Here is a 22,131-nt window from a genome sequence, read left to right on the forward strand (position 1 = left end):
GAGTTCTGGGACTACAAGCACGGCTCACCATGCCCACACCAATACGGCCTATTTTATACTCCTGCTGCCTCTTCCTAATTAGACTGCTCGTCCTTATTCTCAGATGTTGCTGTCTTGGTCACAGGTTTGGAACCTTTTAAGCTTGGGTTGAACTTTACCACCATCTTTACCTCATTCCTATTATTCCTAGGTTGGTTTTTTTCCTAGTATCCTAGATTTCCCGCATATTTGGTGTCAGGAATTTTTTTTAGACTTAACATTTTCTTTGACTGGTGTATCAATTTCCTCTATAGTATCTTCTACACCTGATATTTTTCTCTTCTATCTCTTGTCTTCTGTTGGTGATGCTTGTATCTGTAGACCCTGTTCTCTTCCCTAGGTTTTCCACTTGCAGGATTTCCTCAGTTTGTGCTCTCCTTATTGCTTCTATTTCAATTTTCAGGTCTTGAACAGTTTTATTCATTTCCTTCGTCAGTTTTATTGTGTTTCCCTGTTTTTCTATAAGGGATTAAGCCATTCCCTCTTTAAAGACCTCTATGGTCTTCATAAGATTGGACTTAAGGTCATTCACTTGTGCCAGGGTTGGTAGTTATCTTTAGACACCCCCTCCCCACCCCACCCCACACAGGGATAGGAACTAGTCAGACTCTCAGCTCACTGACTAGCAAGCTCTCTGACTGGGGGCAGCCCAAATTAACATCAGAGGACTTCTAAGGGGTTGGAATATGTCCAGTATCCCAAAACCATTCATTTAGGCACTTCCTCCCATCATGGTGCCCGTCATTCCACTTTGCTGCTTTATTTCTCTGGACAGCAGAAGTACTGCTGGGCCCTGAGATGACTAAATGGGCCTCTTCTGATGCTGCCCAAACTAGGTGGGCAAGCTGATCAGGACCTAGATACATTAAAGGTTTTCATTTCTGTTTGGTTTTTGTTGTTGCTTTCGTTGTTGGTTGGTGGGTTTGGTTCAGGTTTTTTTGTTTTGTTTTTTTGTTTTGCTTTGTTTTGTTTTGTTTTGAGACAGGGTTGCTTTATATAACCTTGGTTGTCCTGAAACTTACTCTGTAGACCAGGTCAGCCTTGTAGAGACCAAACCAATGTCATGCTGTGTTTTCCAAGACCTGAGAACTTGACACCCCCCTCCAAGTCTCCAGGGAGAGCCACAAACACACAGCTAGTAACTGTTCCTAGGAGCTTGCACCTGGGGCCAACCAATCAGAGCTACAGGTCACAGTGACCAGAACAAATGAAAAATTCCCCCCTTAGGTCTGACTCTGGTCCCCTCGCTTAGCCCTGGTCCCCCAGCCAATCATCTTAAAGGACAACTTTCCTATATCCCTCTGATCTATCACATAACAAGAAGGCTTAGAAATGGCTTAGGACCCCTAGCCCCCCTACATGTTTTTTTATTTAAAAACCTCGTTCCCTTAGCAGTAGGGGCTTCCATCTTCCCTCCTCATGAGGGGGCTGACAGTCCAGGCTCTGAGCTTGACTAATAAATGAGACCCTGTGTGATTTGCCTCTGGATGATTCCTGGTGGTCTTTGGGGGTTTCACGACTTGAACATTACAGCCTCAAATTCAGAGATCCCCCTTTCTCTGCCACCGGAGTTTCTGAGATTACAGGTGTGGGCCACCACACCCGGCCTCAGTCCCGATTCTTTAGATCCCTCTGACTAACTACTCTTCTATCAGCTCTGGCTGGACCTTTAATCATCATTTTGGTTGGATCAATGATGGGGCCCTGTATCTTAAAATTATAAGTAGGGCGTGGTGGCCCACGCCTTTAAGCCTAGCATTCTGGAGGCAGAGGCAGGCAGATCTTTGTGAGTCAGAGGCCAGCTTGGATTACAAAGTGAGTCCAGAACAACCAGGATTATTACACACAGAGAAACCCTGTCTCTAAATATGTGTGTGTGTATGTGTGTGTTTGTGTAGCCAATTATGTATCAGTTCAGTAAAATCAAATCAATAGGCCTCTGTAGAGTGGATGACTTCATGGTTTGACTCACTGGAGGCTTAACAATGTTAAATGGGAACTCGGGAGGCAGAGGCAGGCGAATCACTGTGAGTTCAAGGCCAGCCTCGTCTACAAAGCAAGTCCAGGACAGCCAAAGCTACATAGAGAAACCCTGTCTTGAAAAAACAAAAACAAAAAACCAAGGTTAAATGGAAAACAGCTTAAAACAGGCTGCCATGTGGGATTTAAAAGAAACAGGTTTAAATGTGGGGGGGGGGCGCAATTACACCCCTGAGAAGTGGCAGAGTGCAAAAGCTCTTCTTGGAGGGTTGTGGGGTGCCAACAAAGCAATTCCTTGTACAGCACAGCTGCAGCTACCCCTTCCTGATGAGTTAGCCCGCTGGGGGCCAGGCCCTCAAGTCTTCATTCAGGCTTCTTCCAAAGCCAGCAGGAGTGTCCGGAGCTAGAGCTCCAGCTAGATCCCGGAGCTGAGCTCTGAAATCTAAGTTCTCTTCATCTGTTGGGTCCTAAAGCAATTCTACTTCCCTCTTGTTCATAGAAGCCTAAGTTTACAGGGCACCGGAAGAATGGAATGGTGTTGAGCGAGGTGAAACTGAGGCCATCCCTGGCAGGGCTGTCAGCCTAGTAGATGAGGAAGATCCTGAGCCCACCAAAAGTAACTCAAAGGCCACAGGTGTTTCTCTGCCAAGCCAGGGAAACTTGCAGTACAGTTTCTCTCTGCTCATTTAAAGATGTGCCTGAGCTATTTTGTTTGTTTGTTTTGTTTCTTATCTGCATGGATTGCCCTGGAGGCACAGCCCTCAGCTGTCAAGAGGCTCTCTGAAATCTCTGTTCCAGGGAGGGGCCCTTCCTGCCTGCAACACTTTCAGATAGTCTGATTTCTTATCTCTATCTGGAGCCCGTTGATCTTCAGGGAAGTGGTTTACTGTTGCCTAATAGATTGTGGCCATATTTTAGGTTAAGGTTAATGAGATGACCGCCTTGGGCCTGATGTCCTGGGCCTATAATTCCAGAATTCAGGAGGTGAAGCCAGGGGATCTCAAATCCAGGCCAGCCCAGAGAGACACTGTCTCAAAAACAAAACCAACCCAAATGGTAGAATTACCTTCCTTCTTTTCAGTAACTTTAAGATGTAAAAGGGATAAACTCTCTAGTCTAAAATTGAATGGGTTTATTAATTTTGTTGTCATTATTGTTGTTTTTCAAGACAAGGTTTCTCTGTGTTGCCTTGACTGTTCTAGACTCACTTTGTAGACCAGGCTGGCCTTGAACTAACATTCGTCTGCCTGCTCCTGCCTCTGGAGTGTGAGGGCCACCATGCCCTGCCTGAGTTTTATTAATTTTAATTTCATTGTTATGGGTGTTTTGCCAGCATGTCTGAACATGCCAGAGGGCAGAAGAGGGTGTTGGATACCCTGGGATTGGAGTTAGAGGGACAAAGCACTCACTATGTGGCTCTGGGAATCCAGTCCGGGTCCTCATAACAAGAAGCCAGTGCTTTTAGCTACGGGAGCCATCTCTCCAGCCCTGAAGATGATATGAACCATTATATGAAAGAAGCTAAAACAGATGCAGAGCTCGGTGGGGGCACACCTGTAAACCCAGCACTGGAGGGTGGGGTGGGGGGAGAGAGGCAGAGTGACTTTGAGGCCAGCCTAGTCTACAAAGCGAGTCCAGGACAGTCAAGACTACACCAAGAAACCCTGTCTCAAAAAAAAGAAGAAGAAGAAGAAGAAGAAGAAGAAGAAGAAGAAGAAGAAGAAGAAGAAGAAGAAGCAGCTAAAATATTTCTAAACATTTGTGCACCTAACGGACAACTAAATATGTGAAGACAATGTGGCTGAACTGAAGGGAGAAACCCCTTGGTTCTGGCTAGAACAAACCAGATAGGTAAGGAAAGAGAGGGGTTGACCAACACAAGAAACACATAAAATAAATAAATAAAATAAAATAATTTTTTAAAAGGCCAGGCGTGGTGGTTACGCCTTCAATCCCAGCACTCAGGAGGCAGAGGCAGGCAGATTGCTGTGAGTTTGAGACCAGCCTGGTCTACAAAGTGAGTCCAGGACAGCCAAGGCTACACAGAAAGACCCTGTCTCAGAAAAAAAAAAAAAAAAAGCAAGCAAGAAAGAAAGACTAGAACTAACTGAGGTTTAGATAATTCTATCGCTGGATGGTGGCAGGATGAGGAACAGAGACAGGTGTGTTTCTCTTGAGTTTAAAGCCAGCATCTTCTACAGATCCAGGGCAGTAAGGACTCCAAAAAGAAAAGGTCTAAGGTGTGGGGGACAAAAACAAAGACAAACAAACAAAAACAAAACAAAAGCAAATCTATTCATAAACAACCAAGAATCTGCATTATCGCTGAAGTGACCTGACAGAATTCTCCGTGTTTCTGACCAGAAATCACTTTTGATTATATTTTCCAACTATCAATAAGATGAAATCTTCATATTTCGGTAGCTGATACAAAGCTAGAAATCCAGCTATTTATTAAAGATTCAACCCATGAGAGCACAGTCGTTTGCTTCAAATGCAGACTCAATATGTCATTCTTTATTTTGTCTTGTTTGTTTGTTTGTTTGTTTTTTCGAAACAAGCTTTCTCTGTGTAGCCTTGGCTGTCCTGAACTCGATTTGTAGACCAGGCTGGCCTCGAACTCACAGCGATCCACCTGCCTCTGCCTCCCAAGTGCTGGGATTAAAGGCGTGCACCACCACGCCCGTCACAATATGTCCTTCTTTGGGGCTGTCGTTCTCAACTTTCACATGGCCAGATGACCACAATAAAACCCACAAGAGACTGACGGGACAGGCCCCCACACAGCTGCACCCAGTGAAATTGTGGGAACAGAACCCAAGGCAGTGTTTCTCAGTCTTCCTAATACCAGGATTTTTGTTTGTTTGTTTGTTTGTTTGCTTGTTTGTTTTTGTTGTTGTTCTTGTTTTGGTTTATGAGACAAGGTTTCTCTGTGTAGCCTTGGCTGTCCTGGACTTACTTTGTAGACCAGGCTGGTCTTAAACTTGAAGAGGTCCACCTGCTTCTGCCTCCCCCAGCGCTGGGATTACAGCCCTGTGCTACCTGCCCACTATGAGGCAGTCCTTTAGTACAATCTCTCATCTTGTGGTGATCGCCATACATAAGATTATTTTTGTTGCAACCTCATTACTATCCTCTTTGCTACTTTTATGACTTGTAAATATCTGATATGTAGTATATCAGATAAGGGTAAATGATGAAAAGTCATTCAACTCTCATATAGGTCGTGACCCACAAGTTCAAAACCACTGCTCTAAGGCGCCTTGCTAGAAAATCCAATAATCTCGTGATCCCAGCCCCTTGATAGGTCGACATTCGCTACAGGAGGCTCCTCCCCCAACGGGCGTGGTCAACAAAGCAACATAAAATGCAAAGCCAGCGCTTGTTCTCCTTGTGTGTTTCTCGGAGTCCCCCTTGATCATTTCAGCTGGTGGTCACAGTCCAGGAGTGTACTTTCTGGATCTGCTTTGGTGAGTCTATGGTTCGAATCTCATTGGGGAGGGTTGCTAGCAAGTTTGGGAAGGGACAGGGGAGCATCAGCTTAATGGGGTACAGTAAGGCACAAGTATCTGAAGAGGTATTATTACATAGGGGCACATTTGCTGAGCACCAGGGCGTGCCTTCCACCAGAGGAACGCAAGCAACCTGTGAGGAGACCTTGGTATGCCTCCTCACCGCTGCCTTTCCGAGATGCGGTCCTAGTTCAACCCTCAAGCGGGCTACCAGGGTGTGTTGAAAGCCAGGGCTGATGAGTGAGTCAGATGCCAGGATTAGAGTTTGGGGCGCACAATACAAGTCCCAGCACTTGAGACAGAGGCAGACTGATGTCTGGTTTCAGGCAAGCCAGGTCTACATACGGAATTTCAGAGCAGCCAGGGCCCCTTCTCAAAATAATAAATCACTTTAAAATGCCGGGCTGTGGTGGTGCACGCCTTTAACCCCAGCACTTGGGAAGCAGAGGTGGGTGGATCGCTGTGAGTTCGATCCCTGGTCTACAAAGTGAATCCAGGACAGCCAAGGCTACACAGAGAAACTCTGTCTCAAAAAACCAATAAGAAAAAAAAGAAAATAATAAAGCCGGGTGTGGTGCCACATGCCTTTAATCTCAACACTCCAGAGCAGTGGCACATGTCTCAAAAAAACAAAACAAAACAATAGTAGCAGCAGCAGCAATAGTAAATTAATAAAACATTTGGCTTTTGTTGGTTTTGTCAGGTAGCCCTGCCTGTCATGGAATTCGCTATGTAGAGCAGGCTAGCCTTTGTGCTTGCATGTTATCCATTCTTAGGTATCTCTTCAGGGAAATGGTTGGGGCTCTTGGCCTCTCTTGTGTGTGCTGGAGATTGGATCCAGGTTTCCAGGGAGGGAAGGGCTGTGCCCATGAGCTGTGTCTGCACCCGCAGCCTCCCAGGCGTGTTGGAAGTGCTGGTGTGTGTAGTCCGTCCTGTATGTACGCAATGCTCTACCCTGAGCTGCTCTCCCCAACATCTCTTATTGTTGTTGTTGTGATTTTGGTTTTTCAAGAGAGGTTCACAGTGTCACCCTAGCTGTCCTGGAACACACTTTGCAGTCCAGGCTGGCCCTCTGAACCTATATGGATCTTCCTGCCTCTGCCCCCTGAGTACTAGAAGTGAAGGCATGTGTCACCGCCACCCAGCTATTTTTTTTCCAGAACTGAGGACCAAACCCAGGGCCTTGTGCTTGCTGGGCATGCTCTCTGCCACTGAGCTAAATCCCCAGCCCCCAGCTATTTATTTTTTAAACATAGTCTTTTAAGATTTATATTTGTTTTTGTCTTGTTTTGCATTTTAATCAAGACAGTTTCTCTGAGGCCCTGTCTATCCTGTACTAGCTCTGGAGATCAGCTGGCCTCAAAATCAGGGATCCCCTTTGATAGCATCTGAGTGCTAGAATTAACGAGGTGCTCCACCACCACCTGGCTATTTATTTATTTCGCTGGAAATAAAAGCTTTCTTTTTTGTTTGTTTGGTTTTTTTTTTCTAGACAGGGTTTCTCTGTGTTATCTTGTCTGTCCTGGACTTGCTTTGTAGACCAGGCTGGCTTCGAACTCAGAGATCCTCCTACCTCTGCCTCCTGTGTGCTGGGATTAAAGGTGTGTGCCAGCACGCCCAGTTTGAAAGTTTTTTTTTTTAATATTTGATTGGAGTCCAGGGCGTGGTGGTGCACGCCTTTAATCCCAGCACTCGGGAGGCAGAGGCAGGCAGGTCGCTGTGAGTTTAAGGCCAGCCTGGTCTACAAAGGGAGTCCAGGACAGCCAAGGCTACACAGAGAAACCCTGTCTTGGGGGAAAAAATGAGGAAAATGTCATAATGAAACCATTTTTGTACATCAAATATATGCTAATAAAAAAAGTTAAGCCAGACATTGTGGCACAAGTCTGTAATCCCAGCACTTAACGAGGCAGAGGCAGGAGAATCTCTGTTAGTTCAAGGCCAGCCTGATAAGAAAGCAAGTCCAGAACAGCCAAGGCTACACAGAGAAAGTGTCTTGAAAAACAAAAACAAAAAAACTTTTAAAAAAGGGTTGAAAAGATGGCTCAGCGTTAAAAGCACTGACTCTTCTTCCGGGTGTACATGCAGGTAGAGCACTCACATACATAAGATTAATCAACACATCTTTTTAAAAGTTCATTTCTAAAAAGTGGTTGCTTCCTGAGTGAGAGTTATAAGAATAATCCTGGATGATGATTCAATGATCTCTAGAAATTAAAATGTTGACTTTGTTTGGTTTTTTGTTTTTTGTTTTTTTCTAGACAGGGTTTCTCTGTGTAGCCTTGGCTGTCCTAAACTCACTTTGTAGACCAGGCTGGCCCCAAACGCAGGCATCCACCTGCCTCTGCCTCCTGAGTGCTGGGATTAAAGGCGTGCACCATCAGGCCCAGTTTAAGGTGTTGAATTCGTTATAGAACTAAACTTGAATTGTGGGAAAGTTCTTTTTGAAAATACTTAAAACTTAATAGCAGGGAAGTGGGAGGGAGGGAAGAATGGGAGGAAACAGGGGAAGGGCTAACAATCCAGATGTAATATGAATAAAATTATAAAATTATTTAAAAAAAGAAAATAAAAAGATAGAAAATCCAAGAAAAAAAAAACTTAATAGCAAAGGACAGATTGCTTTGTAAAGTAGCATTTGCAAATCTTTTACACACTTGTTTGTCGTTTGTCTGCATAGCCCTGGCTGTCCTGGAACTCTCTTGTAGACCAGGATGGCCTCGCTGTCACAGAGATCCATCTGCCTCTGATTCCTGAGTGTTGGGATTAAAGGGTGTGCCACTACCGCCTTGCACAAATATTTTTAAAAACAATGCCACTGCCATCTACCACAAGTCATGGAGGAATTGTATACAGATCCCCAGTTTAAAAGAAGCCATGCATGAATGCTTGCCACACTTCTATATTGCAGCACTCCCACAGGACCTAATCCTGCCAGTCTTACCTAAGTTGGTATAGGGATGGCAGGCTATGCAGATATCCGTCCTTTGCTGATTCCTGACTCAGCATCCTTCTATGTTCTCTCTCAACCTGTCAGAAGGGCCCTGAGGCCAGCTTGAACAAGTAGCTAATGTTCTAGTTCTTTCTTTTTTTAAGATTTTATTACTTATACAGGCACGTGTGTGCCTGCCCACCAGAAGAGGGCATCAGCTCACATTATAGATGGTTGTGAGCCACCATGTGGTTGCTGGGAATTGAAGTCAGGACCTTTGGAAGAGCAAACAGTGCTCTTAATCTCTGAGCCATCTCTCCAGCCCTGAGTTCTAAGACAACTTTTTAGACCTTTAATAGTGTTTTCTTCCCCCAGTAAGATTTTACTTCAAAAAAGAAAAGGCATCATTCAATAAATTGCTGTTTAATTTTTGTCTCTTTGTTTTGTTTTGTTTTGTTTTAGACAGGGTTTTCTAACTATTTAGTCTAGGAAAGCCTCAAATTTAATACCCGCCTTCCTCGGCTTTGCAAGTCCTGGAGTCTCAGGAAGAGATTACACCATGTTAAAGCTACTGAGTTATAGTCTGGAATGCAACTCAGGAGACCTGCATCTACTTCTTGCTGTTTTCTTTCTGAGACGGGGCCAAATCAAGCTAGCCTTGCCCTTCTGACCCCTGCTTCCTCTGAAGTGCAGGGAATTAGGGGGACACATGTCAATTCTGGATTCTGCTTCTCACTTACTCTCTTTGGATCAACAGAATGGCTGAGCAAACTCTGTGTCCTTATCAATCAGGGGAAAATGCTGCTAAAATTAGGAGCTTTTCAGGAAGATTTAAGTCCCGTGGGAACTGAAAGTGCTGGTAACTTAGTCCAAGTGCTCAGACAGGTTTGTTTTTCAGGCACTTTTGTAGCTTAACTGATGGATTCCTGTCTAGTTCTGTGTGATAATGAATTCCTATCTGCTGCTTCTTCCAAGGAAGGGCGGGGTCATCAGTGGAGCCACAGTACAATGTGAGGAGGGCAGTTGCCTGGGTCTCCCACTTGCATGCTTGTTTTCCAAGTTTGGTGTGTACACAGACTACAATGCCTGAGGTGTCTCTGCGAACCTCATGATGGCCCCAGAGCCACATGTGGCCTTTGATGATCTGATCATCATGCTGCTGTCTCCAGCAAGGGACAACTAAATGCTCTCTCTCCCCGTCCATCCACTCTCCTTGTCACTTTCTTTCTCCATCTCTCCATCTCTCTCTCCATCTCCCCCACCCCCGTCCGCCTCTCCCCTTCCGTCCATCCGAATGTCTCCCCTTCTGTCCATCCGAATGTCTCCCCTCCCGTCCGAATGTCTCTCTCTGTCTCTCTCTCTCTTTCTCTCTGTGTCTGTCTGTCTGTGTCTCTGTGTGTGTCTCTCTCTTTCTCTTTCTCTCTTGCTGTGATTGAGTCAGGCATGTTTTTAGCCAAACACTGGAAACCAGGCATCTGTTCCAGCTGCTTTCTCACCCAGCCACATCCCACTTCTGTTTCCAGGAACAAGCACTGCCTTACTAGGGAATGCAATGAATCCATACACTGGGGATCTATTTTCAAATACAATTTATTATTGCTGTTGTTGTTATATAGTTTTTCTGTAGACCAGGCCAGGCTGGAACACAATGTTTTTGGTTTTGGTTTTTTAAGACAGGGTTTCTCTGTGTAGCTTGACTGTCCTGGACTTTGTAGACCAGGCTGGCCTCCAACTCAGTGATCCACCTGCCTCTGCCCACTCTCCCGGTGCTGGGATTAAAGGTGTGTGCCACCACCACCTGGCTGGAACACAATCTTTTTTATTTTTGATTGTCAGGCTAGCCTTTAATGGTTGACCCATCTCTCCAGTCCTATGGTAGTTTTTTTTTAAAGAATATGTTTTCCTTTCTATTTTATTTGTGTATTTTGTCTGCCATCATTTCAGAGAGCCAAATGGACGCAGCACCTGCAGAGGCCCAAATAGGGCATCAGAGCCTCTCGAACTGGAGTCATACAGACAGTAGTCAGCAGTCATATGGAGGTTGGGAGTTGAACTTGGATCCTTGGAAGGTTTTCTGAACTGATGATCCATCTCTCTGGCCTTTTTTTATTAAGTACACAAGCAGATGTGAGCCTGTAATCCTTCTGCTTTAACCTTCCAAGTAGCTGGGATGAAGCAGCGGATCTCTGTGAGTTCAAGGCCTGGTCTACAAAGAGAGTCCAAGACAGCCTGGGCTACACAGAGAAAACCCTATCTCAAAAAACCAAAACCAAAAATAAAAACCCCAAAGTATCTGAAATGATGCGCTTGCCATACCATGGGGTGTGGTGTGTTTCACGAATGCAGACATGTGCCACAGTGCAAGTGTGGGTTATAGGACAACGTGCAAGAATAGGTTTTCTCCTTCCTCCGTGCGGGTCTCAGATGTGACCTACAGCACCTACCCACTGAGCCATCCTGCCATCATCCTCCCTCCATTTTCATTTATCTATAGGTTCACCAAATTTGCTGATCTTTTCAAACATTCCATGCTTATTCCTGCTGACTTTCCTATGAGCTCTGCTCTAATCTTGTTTCCTTCTTCACCATCTCTGAGTCCCTTTCCTTATAGGTCCCCAAGTGGTAACTAAAGAAGCATGTTGTTTTGTCATGTTCCCAGTCTCTCCATGCATTTATAGCTCTTTATGTGGCTGTTTTCTCTTGCAAACAGTGTTATCCATGACACCTGGGGCCACTGTAGAAATGTTACATCCCTCAAAAGTTGATTTATTCATTTAGCCGGGTCTCTACTGAAATGCCTGGGGAGGCCCAGAAGTGAGTGAGTCACTAGGTAGAGATTGTGGGAGGGATTAGCAGGCCATCAGCAGGGATGGGGATGGTGTAAGGATTGGGATTTAGCCAGGTGTGATGGCACACGCCTTTAATCCCAGGATTGGGTGGGCAGAGGCAGGCATGGTCTACAAAGAGAGTGCAGGAGAGCCAAGGCTCTGTGTAACAAAGAAACCTTGGCTTGAAAAGCCAAGAAGAAGAAGAGAAGAAAAAGAAGAAGAAAGAAAAAGGATTGGAATTTAAGCTAGAATTCATTGACCTCCTAATTTTTCTTTTTAGGTTCTCACAACTCAAAATCTAGTTTAAAAAAAAGAAAAAGCTTTCCTCCATCCCCAAACATCTGAAGAACTTGAGTTTCCCCATCTTCCTGCCATATAAGGACCAGCTGCCAGCACCAGCTTAGCCTCAAGCCTTTGTAACTCTCTCTGACCCTGTAAAGGACAGCCATGGCAAGTCAGCCCAGAGCCAGGCGTTCCTGCTGTCCCCAAGTGTCCTCTGAACGCTCTATCCTGCGAAGAATTCTTACTTATGAGTTAACAACATATCCTGAAAAAGACCAGTACACGGCCCTTGCAGAGCCAGCTGGGGCTGTTCTCATAAACCAAGAAGCTATGCCTGCGGATCAGGTGACATCTACAGCAAGCTCTCAGCTGACAGGTGACAATGATAGCGCCGAGCCATTACTCCCTGATTGCCAGAAGACAACAGTCATGGAAAGCAAGGTGATAGTCTCCAATGAAGGCAGCCAGATAAACACCCCCTGTGGTAATCAGCTAGCAACACCTCTAGAAGGCCAGGAGATGAGCTCCAGTGATGACAAAACCTCAAGTGAGGACAGTCGAAACACTTCTGGGGGTGACTCGGCCTCCAGCATTGACCATACTTACCACCTCCATAGTGACCAGAACAGCAGTGGCAGTCAGATGAGAACTGCCAGTGGTGAACAGACCATCTGTAGTGATCAGGTGACAATCGGTGGTGACCAGACCATCTATGGAGATCAGGTGACAACTGGTAGTGACCAGACCATCTATGGAGATCAGGTGACAACTGGTAGTGACCAGACCATCTATGGAGATCAGGTGACAACTGGTAGTGACCAGACCATCTATGGAGATCAGGTGACAACTGGTAGTGACCAGACCATCTATAGAGATCAGGTGACAACCGGTAGTGACCAGACCATCTGTAGAGATCAGGTGACAACTGGTGGTGACCAGACCATCTATAGACATCAGGTGACAACCTACGGTGACCAGACCATCTATAGAGATCAGGTGACAACTGGTGGTGACCAGACCATCTATAGAGATCAGGTGACAACCGGTGGTGACCAGACCATCTATAGAGATCAGGTGACAACCGGTGGTGACCAGACCATCTATAGAGATCAGGTGACAACCGGTGGTGACCAGACCATCTATAGAGATCAGGTGACAACCGGTGGTGACCAGACCATCTATAGAGATCAGGTGACAACCGGTGGTGACCAGACCATCTATAGAGATCAGGTGACAACCGGTGGTGACCAGACCATCTGTAGAGATCAGGTGACAACTGGTGGTGACCAGACCATCTATAGACATCAGGTGACAACCTACGGTGACCAGAAAGCCAGTGGAAGTCAGATGAGAACTGCCGGTAGTCACCAGACCATCTATAGGCATCAACTGACAACTTATGGTGACCAGAAAGCCAGTGGGAGTCAGAAGAGAACTGCCAGTGATGCCCAGACCATCTATAGACATCAGGTGACAACCTATGGTGACCAGAAAGCCAGTGGAAGTCAGAAGAGAACTGCCCGTAGTCACCAGACCATCTATAGGCATCAGGTGACAACCTATGGTGACCAGAAAGCCAGTGGGAGTCAGATGAGAAGTGCTGGTGGTGACCAGACCATCTATAAACATCAGGTGACAGCCTATGGTGATCAGAAAGCCAGTGGAAGTCAGAAGAGAACTGCCCGTAGTCACCAGACCATCTATAGGCATCAGGTGACAACTTATGGTGACCAGAATGTCTACAGAAAGAAGATGAAAACTCTCAGTGGTGGTCAGACCTATGATAAGGGTCAAATGACATTCTCCAGTGGTAGCCAGCCTTTCTATGGAAGTCAGATGACAAATCTCAGTGGGGACCTGATCATATCTGCAGGTCAGACCATACCACCTGACACCAACCAGACTCTCTATGGGAGTCAGATGGCATCCCTCTATGGCAACCAAACTCTCTATGGTGGTCAAATGACAAACCCCAATGATGACCAGACCTTCCATGAGGGTCAGACAATGCCCCGCCATGGTAACCAAGTGGACTATAGAAGTCAGATGACAGCCCACAGTGTTGACTACACCTACTATGCGAAACAGATGACATCCTATGATCATAACCAGACTCTCTATGGGGGTCAAATGTCAATGCTAGATGGTAACATGGCCTTCTCTGAAGGCCAGACAGCAACCCCCAGAAGTGATCCAACCTTCTGTGGCATGAAGATGACAACTCCCAATGCTGACCCAACCTTTCGTGGCATGCAGATGGCAACCCCCAACGCTGACCCAACTTTGTGTGGCATGCAGATGGCAACCCCCAATGCTGACCCAACCTTCTATGGCATGCAAATGGCAACCCCCAACGCTGACCCAACCTTCCATGGCATGCAGATGGCAACCCCCAACGCTGACCCGACCTTCCATGGCATGCAGATGGCAACCCCCAACGCTGACCCGACCTTCTATGGCATGCAGATGGCAACCCCCAACGCTGACCCAACCTTCCATGGCATGCAGATGTCAACCCCCAACGCTGACCCGACCTTCCGTGGCATGCAGATAGCAACCCCCAACGCTGACCCGACCTTCCGTGGCATGCAGATGACAACCCCCAACGCTGACCCGACCTTCCGTGGCATGCAGATGACAACCCCCAACGCTGACCCGACCTTTCGTGGCATGCGGATGTCAACCCCCAATGCTGACCCGACCTTCCGTGGCATGCGGATGGCAACCCCCAACACTGACCCGACCTTGCGTGGCATGCAGATGTCAACCCCCAATGTTGACCCGACCTTCCGTGGCATGCGGATGTCAACCCCCAACGCTGACCCGACCTTCTGTGGCATGCAGACAGCAACTCCCAACACTGACCCAACCTTGCGTGGCATGCAGACGTCAACTCCCAAAGCTGACCCGACCTTCAGTGGCATGCAGACGGTAGCCCCCAATGCTGACCCAACCTTTGGTGGCATGCAGACGGTAACTCCCAATGCTGACCCAACCTTTGGTGGCATGCAAATGGCAACCCCTAACGGTGACCAGACCTTTCATGTCATGTAGATGGCAACCCCCATGTCTCAAGAAGTTTACATTTTAAATTGCATTTTAATTTATTGCATTGGGTCTGAGTTTAGATCAGTGATGACTTTTCGGAGTCAGTTTTCTATTTCCAGCATTTGGGCCTAGGCCTAGAAAACCTTGGGTGGCATGTGAGGTATCTTCTCAACCCACCTCATGAATTGTATTTTTTTGTTCTTTTGTTGTTGTTGTTGTTGTTTTTTGTTTTTTGTTTTTTTATTTTTATTTTTTTTAAATACGTAGCCATGGCTCTCCTGGAATTTTCCCTGTAAAATCAGGCTGGACTCAAACTCACAGAGGCTTACCTGCCTCTGCCTCCCAAGTGCTGGAATTAAAGGTGTGCACCACCACTGGCCAGCCTCATGAACTTTCTTTTAAGACAGCTTGCAGGAATCTCTTTGTCTTTAAAGAAATTATCTCCTCAGCCAGGTGGCGGTGAGAGACGGCTCAGTGGTTAAGATTTACCTGCCATGAGTACATAACCTGAGTTCAGATCCCAACACCCAGTAACAAAGCCAGCAGTCTTTTTCGTGTGTTCCTGAAATTTTAGCCCCATGGGGATACCTCAGAGACAAGATTAATGCTGGTTCCCAGACCAGCTGCAGGTTCAGAGAAAGACCTTGCCTCAAAGGAAAACCAGAGCTTGACAAGGAACACTAGTGCCAGGCATGGTGGCACACTCCTGTAATCCCAGCACTCGGGAGGCAGAGGCAGGTGGATCGCTGTGAGTTCCAGACCAGCCTGGTCTACAAAGTAAGTCCAGGACAGCCAAGGCTACACAGAGAAACCCTGTCTCGAGAAAAAAGAAAAAAAGAAATGGAACATGCTCCAATGATTATGGACTTGGCATTAACTTTTCTATTTTTTTCCTTCTTGTGTTGTGGGAGGTCATAAGGGGGAGGGGTGGGTCTGGGAGGGCTGGAAAGTGAATGTGATCAAGGTGCATTATGCAAAGTTTCCAAAATCAATAAAAACCTCTGGATAAAGGGTCTGGGTAAGGTCTAGTGTGTGATGTATTTTACTCATTTATTTGGGGTACTAGGGGAAGTATTTTCCTCTCAGAGCCATTAAAAGGGGGCAGACCATAGATTCCCAGCAGCACGTTTGCCCCACACAGCATTTAAGGGTCTTGACCACCCGTTCTCACTGCAGAACCACCATAGTTAACACCTGTGTCCTGAGTCAAGGAGACAACAGTAGAGATCTTGGCTCTGGCTGTGTGCAGTCAGGCAGAATGGCTTGGAAGAAAAGTTAGCACATTAACATAGCAGTACCTGGCTAGTGCATCTTTCAGTTCAAGATAGTGGACACACCTGTTTCTCTGAAAAAGTTGGAGTCATGAGAGTCAGTGGCCCCAGGTTTCTTCATAGGCAGGAGAGGCTTCCTTCCAGACTTCCCGGATCCAGTGCTTAGCGGCCACTACAAACAAACAAAAACCAACCCAAGAAGAATGCTGAAATAAATATCATTACTAAACATGTTTATGTTTCTCATATGTAATATGCTTCAGACACTCCTGTTTTACATTGTAAAATCGGTGCCTTTATTATCATTATTGCTAACTAATTTCTGTGCATCCAAAGCCTCAGAAGAGTTTTGTCAATGAACCAAGTCTTCCAGGAACTTATTGGATTCCAAAGCCAAGCGTCCTGTCTGGCCAGTGTCCTGCCAGGAGCTCGGGTTGAAGGACTGAGAGGTTGGATCCACAGGCCCTAGGGGATGGGACCTGTTGGAGAGCCCTGGGCATTGTGTGCATAGACCCCACTGAAAGGTAGAGCTTTTCTGGTTACCCTGGTAGATGGTTATATGGAGATCCTCACATGGTTTATGTGACAGCACCAGTGGCCATCACCACCCGGAGCCGTTGGGACAGACAAGGTCACGTGCTTGGAAATCCTTCCCTAGAACAAGAAAACATGCTGCCCCTCCCTTAGATCACACTTGGAAAATTCAATGGATTCTGGGTACTTGTGTCTTCTTTGTGTGAATCACACAAGCATGTTGTCTACAGTCAACAGAGGAACCTCGGCCTACTCAACCTAACTCTTCAGGGTTTTTTCCTTCAAATTTTGTTTTGTTTTTCAAGTCCGGGTTTCTTTGTGTAGCCCTGGCTGTCCTGGAACTTTCTCTATAGACCAGACAGGCCTAGAATTTACAGAGATGTGCCTGCCTCTGCCTCCCTGAGTGCTGGGATTAAAGGTGTGCTTCAGCTTTTTTTTTTTTTTAATGTGGTGTTCTTCCTGCATGTATGCCTGTAATCCACATGCATGCAGATACCAGAAGAGGGTGTTGCATCCCCTAGAACTGGAGTTACAGATGGTTGTGAGCCACCATGTGGGCGCTGGGAACTGAGCTTGAGTCCTCAGGGAAAAACAGCCAGCGCTCTTAGCCGCTGAGCATCTCTCCAGCCCCTTAACTCTTTGTTTTACTTTATTTTTGGAAGTCAAAACCTTAAGTAAGATTGGCTGGACTCTAATTCATCCTCAGACTCACTGGGAGGGAGTGCTGGTTGTCAGCCCCACAGTCTCTGCTGGGCAGTGCCATTTTCTGGACCAAACAGGGTATGCTAACGTAAGTGAAGGTAGAAGGCCTTTTCCACCATATGATAAAACACAGCTGGACTGAGTTGCTGGTAGAAGGACAGCAGAGGTACACTGCATCCTAGTCTACATAAAGGTGAATTGGGGGGGGGGGAAGTGAATTGAGCACAATCCTCTGGATACAGGGAATGTGAAAAGGGCACATGGTACCCAGTTTGGCAAGCCACTGATGGGTTATCTCTGCCAATGAAAGCCAGATGAAATGTATATAAAGGTTTATTTGGGAACTGAGACTCCTCCGGGGCGGGTTCAGCTGCCTGAGGGGAGGAGGCCAATAGAAGTGGAGCCTCCACTGTGGAGGGCATGGTTTTAAGGGTTGCAGGTGAAGGAAGATGACACAAGATGTCTGCAACCTGCTGGGTTTGGAAAGCCCCACCCAGGTGTGGGTGGGGAGGAGGTTGGGGCAGTCCTCAGGAATGCCAGGACTGTGGAGGCCTTCCTTTGAAGGAGCATGGTTGGAGATAGCACCGGGAGTTACCCCCTAAGGTTCACAACTGCCTTATATAATTAATTTTTTTCAAAATAAATTACAGGGCTGGAGAAATGGCTCCGTGGTTAAGAGCACTGCCTGCTCTTCCAAAGGACCCGAGTTCAATTCCCAGCACCGTGACATGGCAGCTCACAACTGTCTGTAACTCCAAGATATGACGCCCTCACACCAATGCACATAAATTAAGATGAAATAAAATTTTTTTTAAATTACATACTGCTTAGTTCTTATAAAAAGGAATATAAACTAGGTGTGGTGGTGCACGCCTCTAATCCCAGCACAGGCAGGTGGCTTGCTGTCCCGAAAAACAAAAACCAAAGGAGATATATACACATACACACGCATATGCTTTGATTCTGCCAGGGCTAAAGATTAGAAAAGCCTTGACAGTGACAGTACTTAGTTCTGCCACTCAGAACTTGGCCACTCTTTAGAATTTTACTAGTACATGGAGCCATCAAAGCTCCCTAACACATCTTTAGCAAAGGATGTGCTAAGAGGACACCAGAGAGATGGCTGCTCTTCCTGAGGACCCAGGTTCAATGCCCAGCACCCACATGACAGCTCACAACTGCATCAGATTCCAGTCTCAAGGGATATGATTCCTTCTTGGGCACTGCACAGATATATATATATATATATATATATATATATATATATATATATATATATATATATATATATATATATATATATATATATATATATGCAGCCAAAACACCCATGAGCATCAAATAAAAATCGAGGTTTAAAAAAAAATTTTTTTTTTTTTTTTTTTTTTGGCTTTTTGAAACAGGGTTTCTCTGTGTAGCCTTGGCCATCCTGGACTCACTTTGTCGACCAGGCTGGTCTCGAACTCACACCATGTTCATAGCAGCCTTATTCGTAATAGTCAGAACATGGAAGCAACCTAGATGGCCCTCAGTTGAAGAATGGATAAAGAAACTGTGGCACATTTACACTATGGAATATTACTCAGCTATTAAAAATAAGGAAATTCTGAAATTTGCAGGCAAATGGATGGAACTAGAAATGATCATCCTGAGTTAACCCAGACCCAGAAAGATACACATGGCATATACTCACTTATAACTGGACATCAGCCCAACAGAGATGTCCTCTGAAAGTCTTCACTTGGCCGGAGATTGGGATAGCAATCTTCCTGCTGGGATTAAAGGCGTGCGCCACCACGCCTGGCCCACAAATGTATTTTAAAATAACTTGGGACTGAAGTGAGGCTCAGTGGTAGAGGACCTGCTTAGCATGTGCAAGGCAGCAGGTCCACCTTCCAGCATGACAAAAACAAATTTTAAAATAAAATTAATTTCCTATGTGAGCTTGGTAAGTATCGTGCTGTTATACACGGGCTTGTGGAACTTTCTTTTGTTCCACTCACTGTTCTAGCTCTCACATCCATCCATGCTATTGATAAGGCTGATTGGTCACTTCATTCACTGTAGCAAAGTCCCAGGAAACTTCAAGGGATGAAATAGTGCTGGATTTGGTGACACACACTGATATCCTGTACTTGTGAGGCATAGGCAGTAAGATGAGGAGTTCAAAGTTCAAGGCCAAGAGTTTGAAGCCAGATGATATACAGGAGACCTTGTGGAAAAAAAAAAGAAGGCGTTTGGTGCACGCCTTTAATCCCAGCACTCAGGAATCAGAGGCAGGTGGATCGCTGTGAATTTGAGGCCAGGCTGGTCTATATAATGAGTTCCAGCATAGCCAGGTCTGTTACACAGAGAAGCCTTGTCTTGAAAAAAAATTAACAAAAATAAAATAAAATAAATAATAAAATAAAAGGGAAGGGGAGTATTATGTTGGTTCATAGTTTGGTGGCATCAGCGCCTGGGACGCTGGGCCCACTGTGTTTGAGTTCATGTTTGTCAGCATGTTGAGTAGAGGAATCCCAGAATGGAAATGAGAGGAGGGGCTGGGGTGAGCCTTCAAAGGTCTAACTTCCTTCTCATGGGCCCCTGTTTCCATCCTCTCCCAGTTTCACCTCGAGTAGCAGACCGAGTCTTCAACACGAGGTCCATTAGAGGACATTCAAGGTCCCAAACACCACAATTGAAATATTAAAAGTCTCCATAGCAAGACACTGAAAGGTAGGGGTAGAAGGTCAGGGAATGTGCTTGGGTCTTACAATAATTGCAACAACTATTAAAAAAAGATAATAGTTATGCCTTATGACCCACATCTAATCTTTGGATCATGAATTTTTGGACAAAAAGAGACTCTATTCCATTAACTTAAATGGTAACATATTCCCAACCTATCCTAAAACCCCAAGCATTTCCCTCAGATTTCGCTAAAACTCATAACAATCCATGAAGTATTTCACATTAAAGCCCTCCAATTACATTTTATCTAAAACTTAATGGAATCATTAACAGACACAGCAGTGTGCAGAATGCAGTCCTGGACCGTAGTCACTAACCATCTCACACAGTGACACGTGTGGTGTGCTCTGAGACTGTGTCAGTCTGAATCCAGCCAAGAAAGAGGTAAATACACACACACACACACACACACACACACACACACACACACACACACACGGTTTGCTTGTATGTCTACCATAAGTGTGCCTGTTCCTCAGAAGGGGTTATCAGGTCCCCTGGAACTGGAGTTATAGGAGGTTGTGAGCTGCCATGAGGGTGCTGGGAATGGAACCTAGGTTCTCTGTAAGAGCAAGTGAGCCATCTATCAGGCGCAATAAACAGGCAAAGATTGACACACAGAAAATTTAAAATACAGGGGACTGGGTTTAGTGACTCACATCTGTAACCCCCGTACTCAGGAAGGAGAGACAAGAGGATCGCTGCAAGTTCAGGGCCAGCCTGGTCTATGTACGGAGATGTAGGACAGCCAAGGCTACAGTTTATTCAGCGGAGGTCAGAGGTACTACCAGCTACCTTGTACTTATGTAGGCCAGCGGCCAACTCATGGCGTCTGCTCTCTCTTTCCACCATGTATGGCTTGAGGATCAAACTGAGGTCATCAGGCCTGGTGTAAAGCCCCATAACCCACTGAGTCATCCTGCAGGCACGGGGGTAGGGGGGGGGTCTACACAGCAAGAGCCTATCTTAAAACAAATTTAAAATCCAATAAAAGACCAACAGGAGGAAATACGAGAGTGGGCAGAGGATGTGGCTTAGCTGGCAGAGTGTTGGCCTGGCAAGGCCCACCCCAGCATTGACTAAACCAGGCTTTGTTGTCCATGCCTGCAGGCCTAACACTCAGGAAACAGAGGCAAGATTAGAAGAAGGTCAAGGTTGTGCTTGGCTGTGCAATGAACTCCAAGTCAGTCAGCTTGGACAAGGGAAACCCTGTCTCAAAGGAAGGAAAGAGAGGTGGGGAGGAGAAAGAAAGGAGAACAGAGGACATTTACATAGCACCCTAAAGCCTAGATGCCAGACAAAACGGGCTGAGAGAACTCCAGGAGTCAACAGAGGGTGTGTTCACTGGGGGTGGGGGCGGGTAGTGAAGCGGGGGAGAGAGGCTGGATGTGTCTAGTGGACAGGTATAAAAGTAACTTTTATTCATCTGATTTGTCATCTCAGAAGCTTGCTGCCTCCATGGACCAATCTAGGCCTAGTCCTGGGAGCTTCTAGCCTCAGTAATCTAAGCCTAGAATGTTCCCAGCCTCTGAGACTTACTGCCGAATAAGCTCACCCTTTCTAGCTCTTTCTGTACTCTGGCTGGCTGGTTCAACTCAGCTGTTCTGGCTCAAATTTCTCTCCAAGCTGACTGGTTCACAACAGCTTCTCTCAACTTCTGACAGAATTGCTCTGCTTGGCCTCATACTAACACCAACAATCTGTTCTAATCTTCTGGCTCCTTCTGTCTTCACCTGTGTCTAGCTTGCTTTCTCTTCAGCCGGTCACTGTCAAACTCTCCCGGTAAAAACTACCTCTGAATTCCACTGACCGACCTGCCATAAGCTCAACTGAACTGCACTGCACAGCCTCTCAGCTCACTGACTCAGCCGAACTGACGGCACAGAACTGACTAGAACTCAAACGTCTGCATGCCTCTGTCTCCTCAGTGCTGGGAATAAAGGCATGTACCACCACGCCTGGACCTAAGCTTTCCTCTACTTGACACTGGTTCTAAAAGAACCAGTTAAAAAGAAACTGGTTCTAAAAGCTAAAAGTAAGACTGACGCTTCAGCGGATAGGCCTCGGGCCGTTACACCGGCCAGCGCGTCCACAGGTGGGCTCCGTCTACAGGTGTTGGGGAATCCAGACTCAGCATTCAAAAGCCGTGCCATGAATCTGCCTGCGTATTAGTTAAAGAATCAGTCTGCAGCAGGGCGTGGTGGCGCACCCCTGCAATCTTAGCACCGGGGGAGGCAGAGGCAGGTGGATCACTGTGAGTTCGAGGCCAG

The 22,131-nt window shown here is 46.2% G+C and overlaps 1 protein-coding gene across 1 annotated transcript; it reads left to right on the forward strand.

The window, feature by feature from the left end:
- The first annotated feature begins 11,738 nt into the window (after positions 1–11,738).
- LOC127211948 (Kruppel-like factor 18) lies at positions 11,739–14,627 on the forward strand. Its single transcript, XM_051172038.1, has one exon. The coding sequence runs from the start codon at positions 11,739–11,741 to the stop codon at positions 14,625–14,627; it is 2,889 nt and encodes a 962-aa protein (XP_051027995.1).
- The last annotated feature ends 7,504 nt before the right edge of the window (positions 14,628–22,131 follow it).

This window comes from Acomys russatus, chromosome 29 (assembly GCF_903995435.1).
Source record: "Acomys russatus chromosome 29, mAcoRus1.1, whole genome shotgun sequence".
NCBI classification, from domain to species: Eukaryota; Metazoa; Chordata; class Mammalia; order Rodentia; family Muridae; genus Acomys; species Acomys russatus.

Bases quoted from the DNA above. Each gene is read 5' to 3' on its own strand.
- LOC127211948 (XM_051172038.1), top strand. From the start codon at position 11,739: ATGGCAAGTCAGCCCAGAGCCAGGCGTTCCTGCTGTCCCCAAGTGTCC.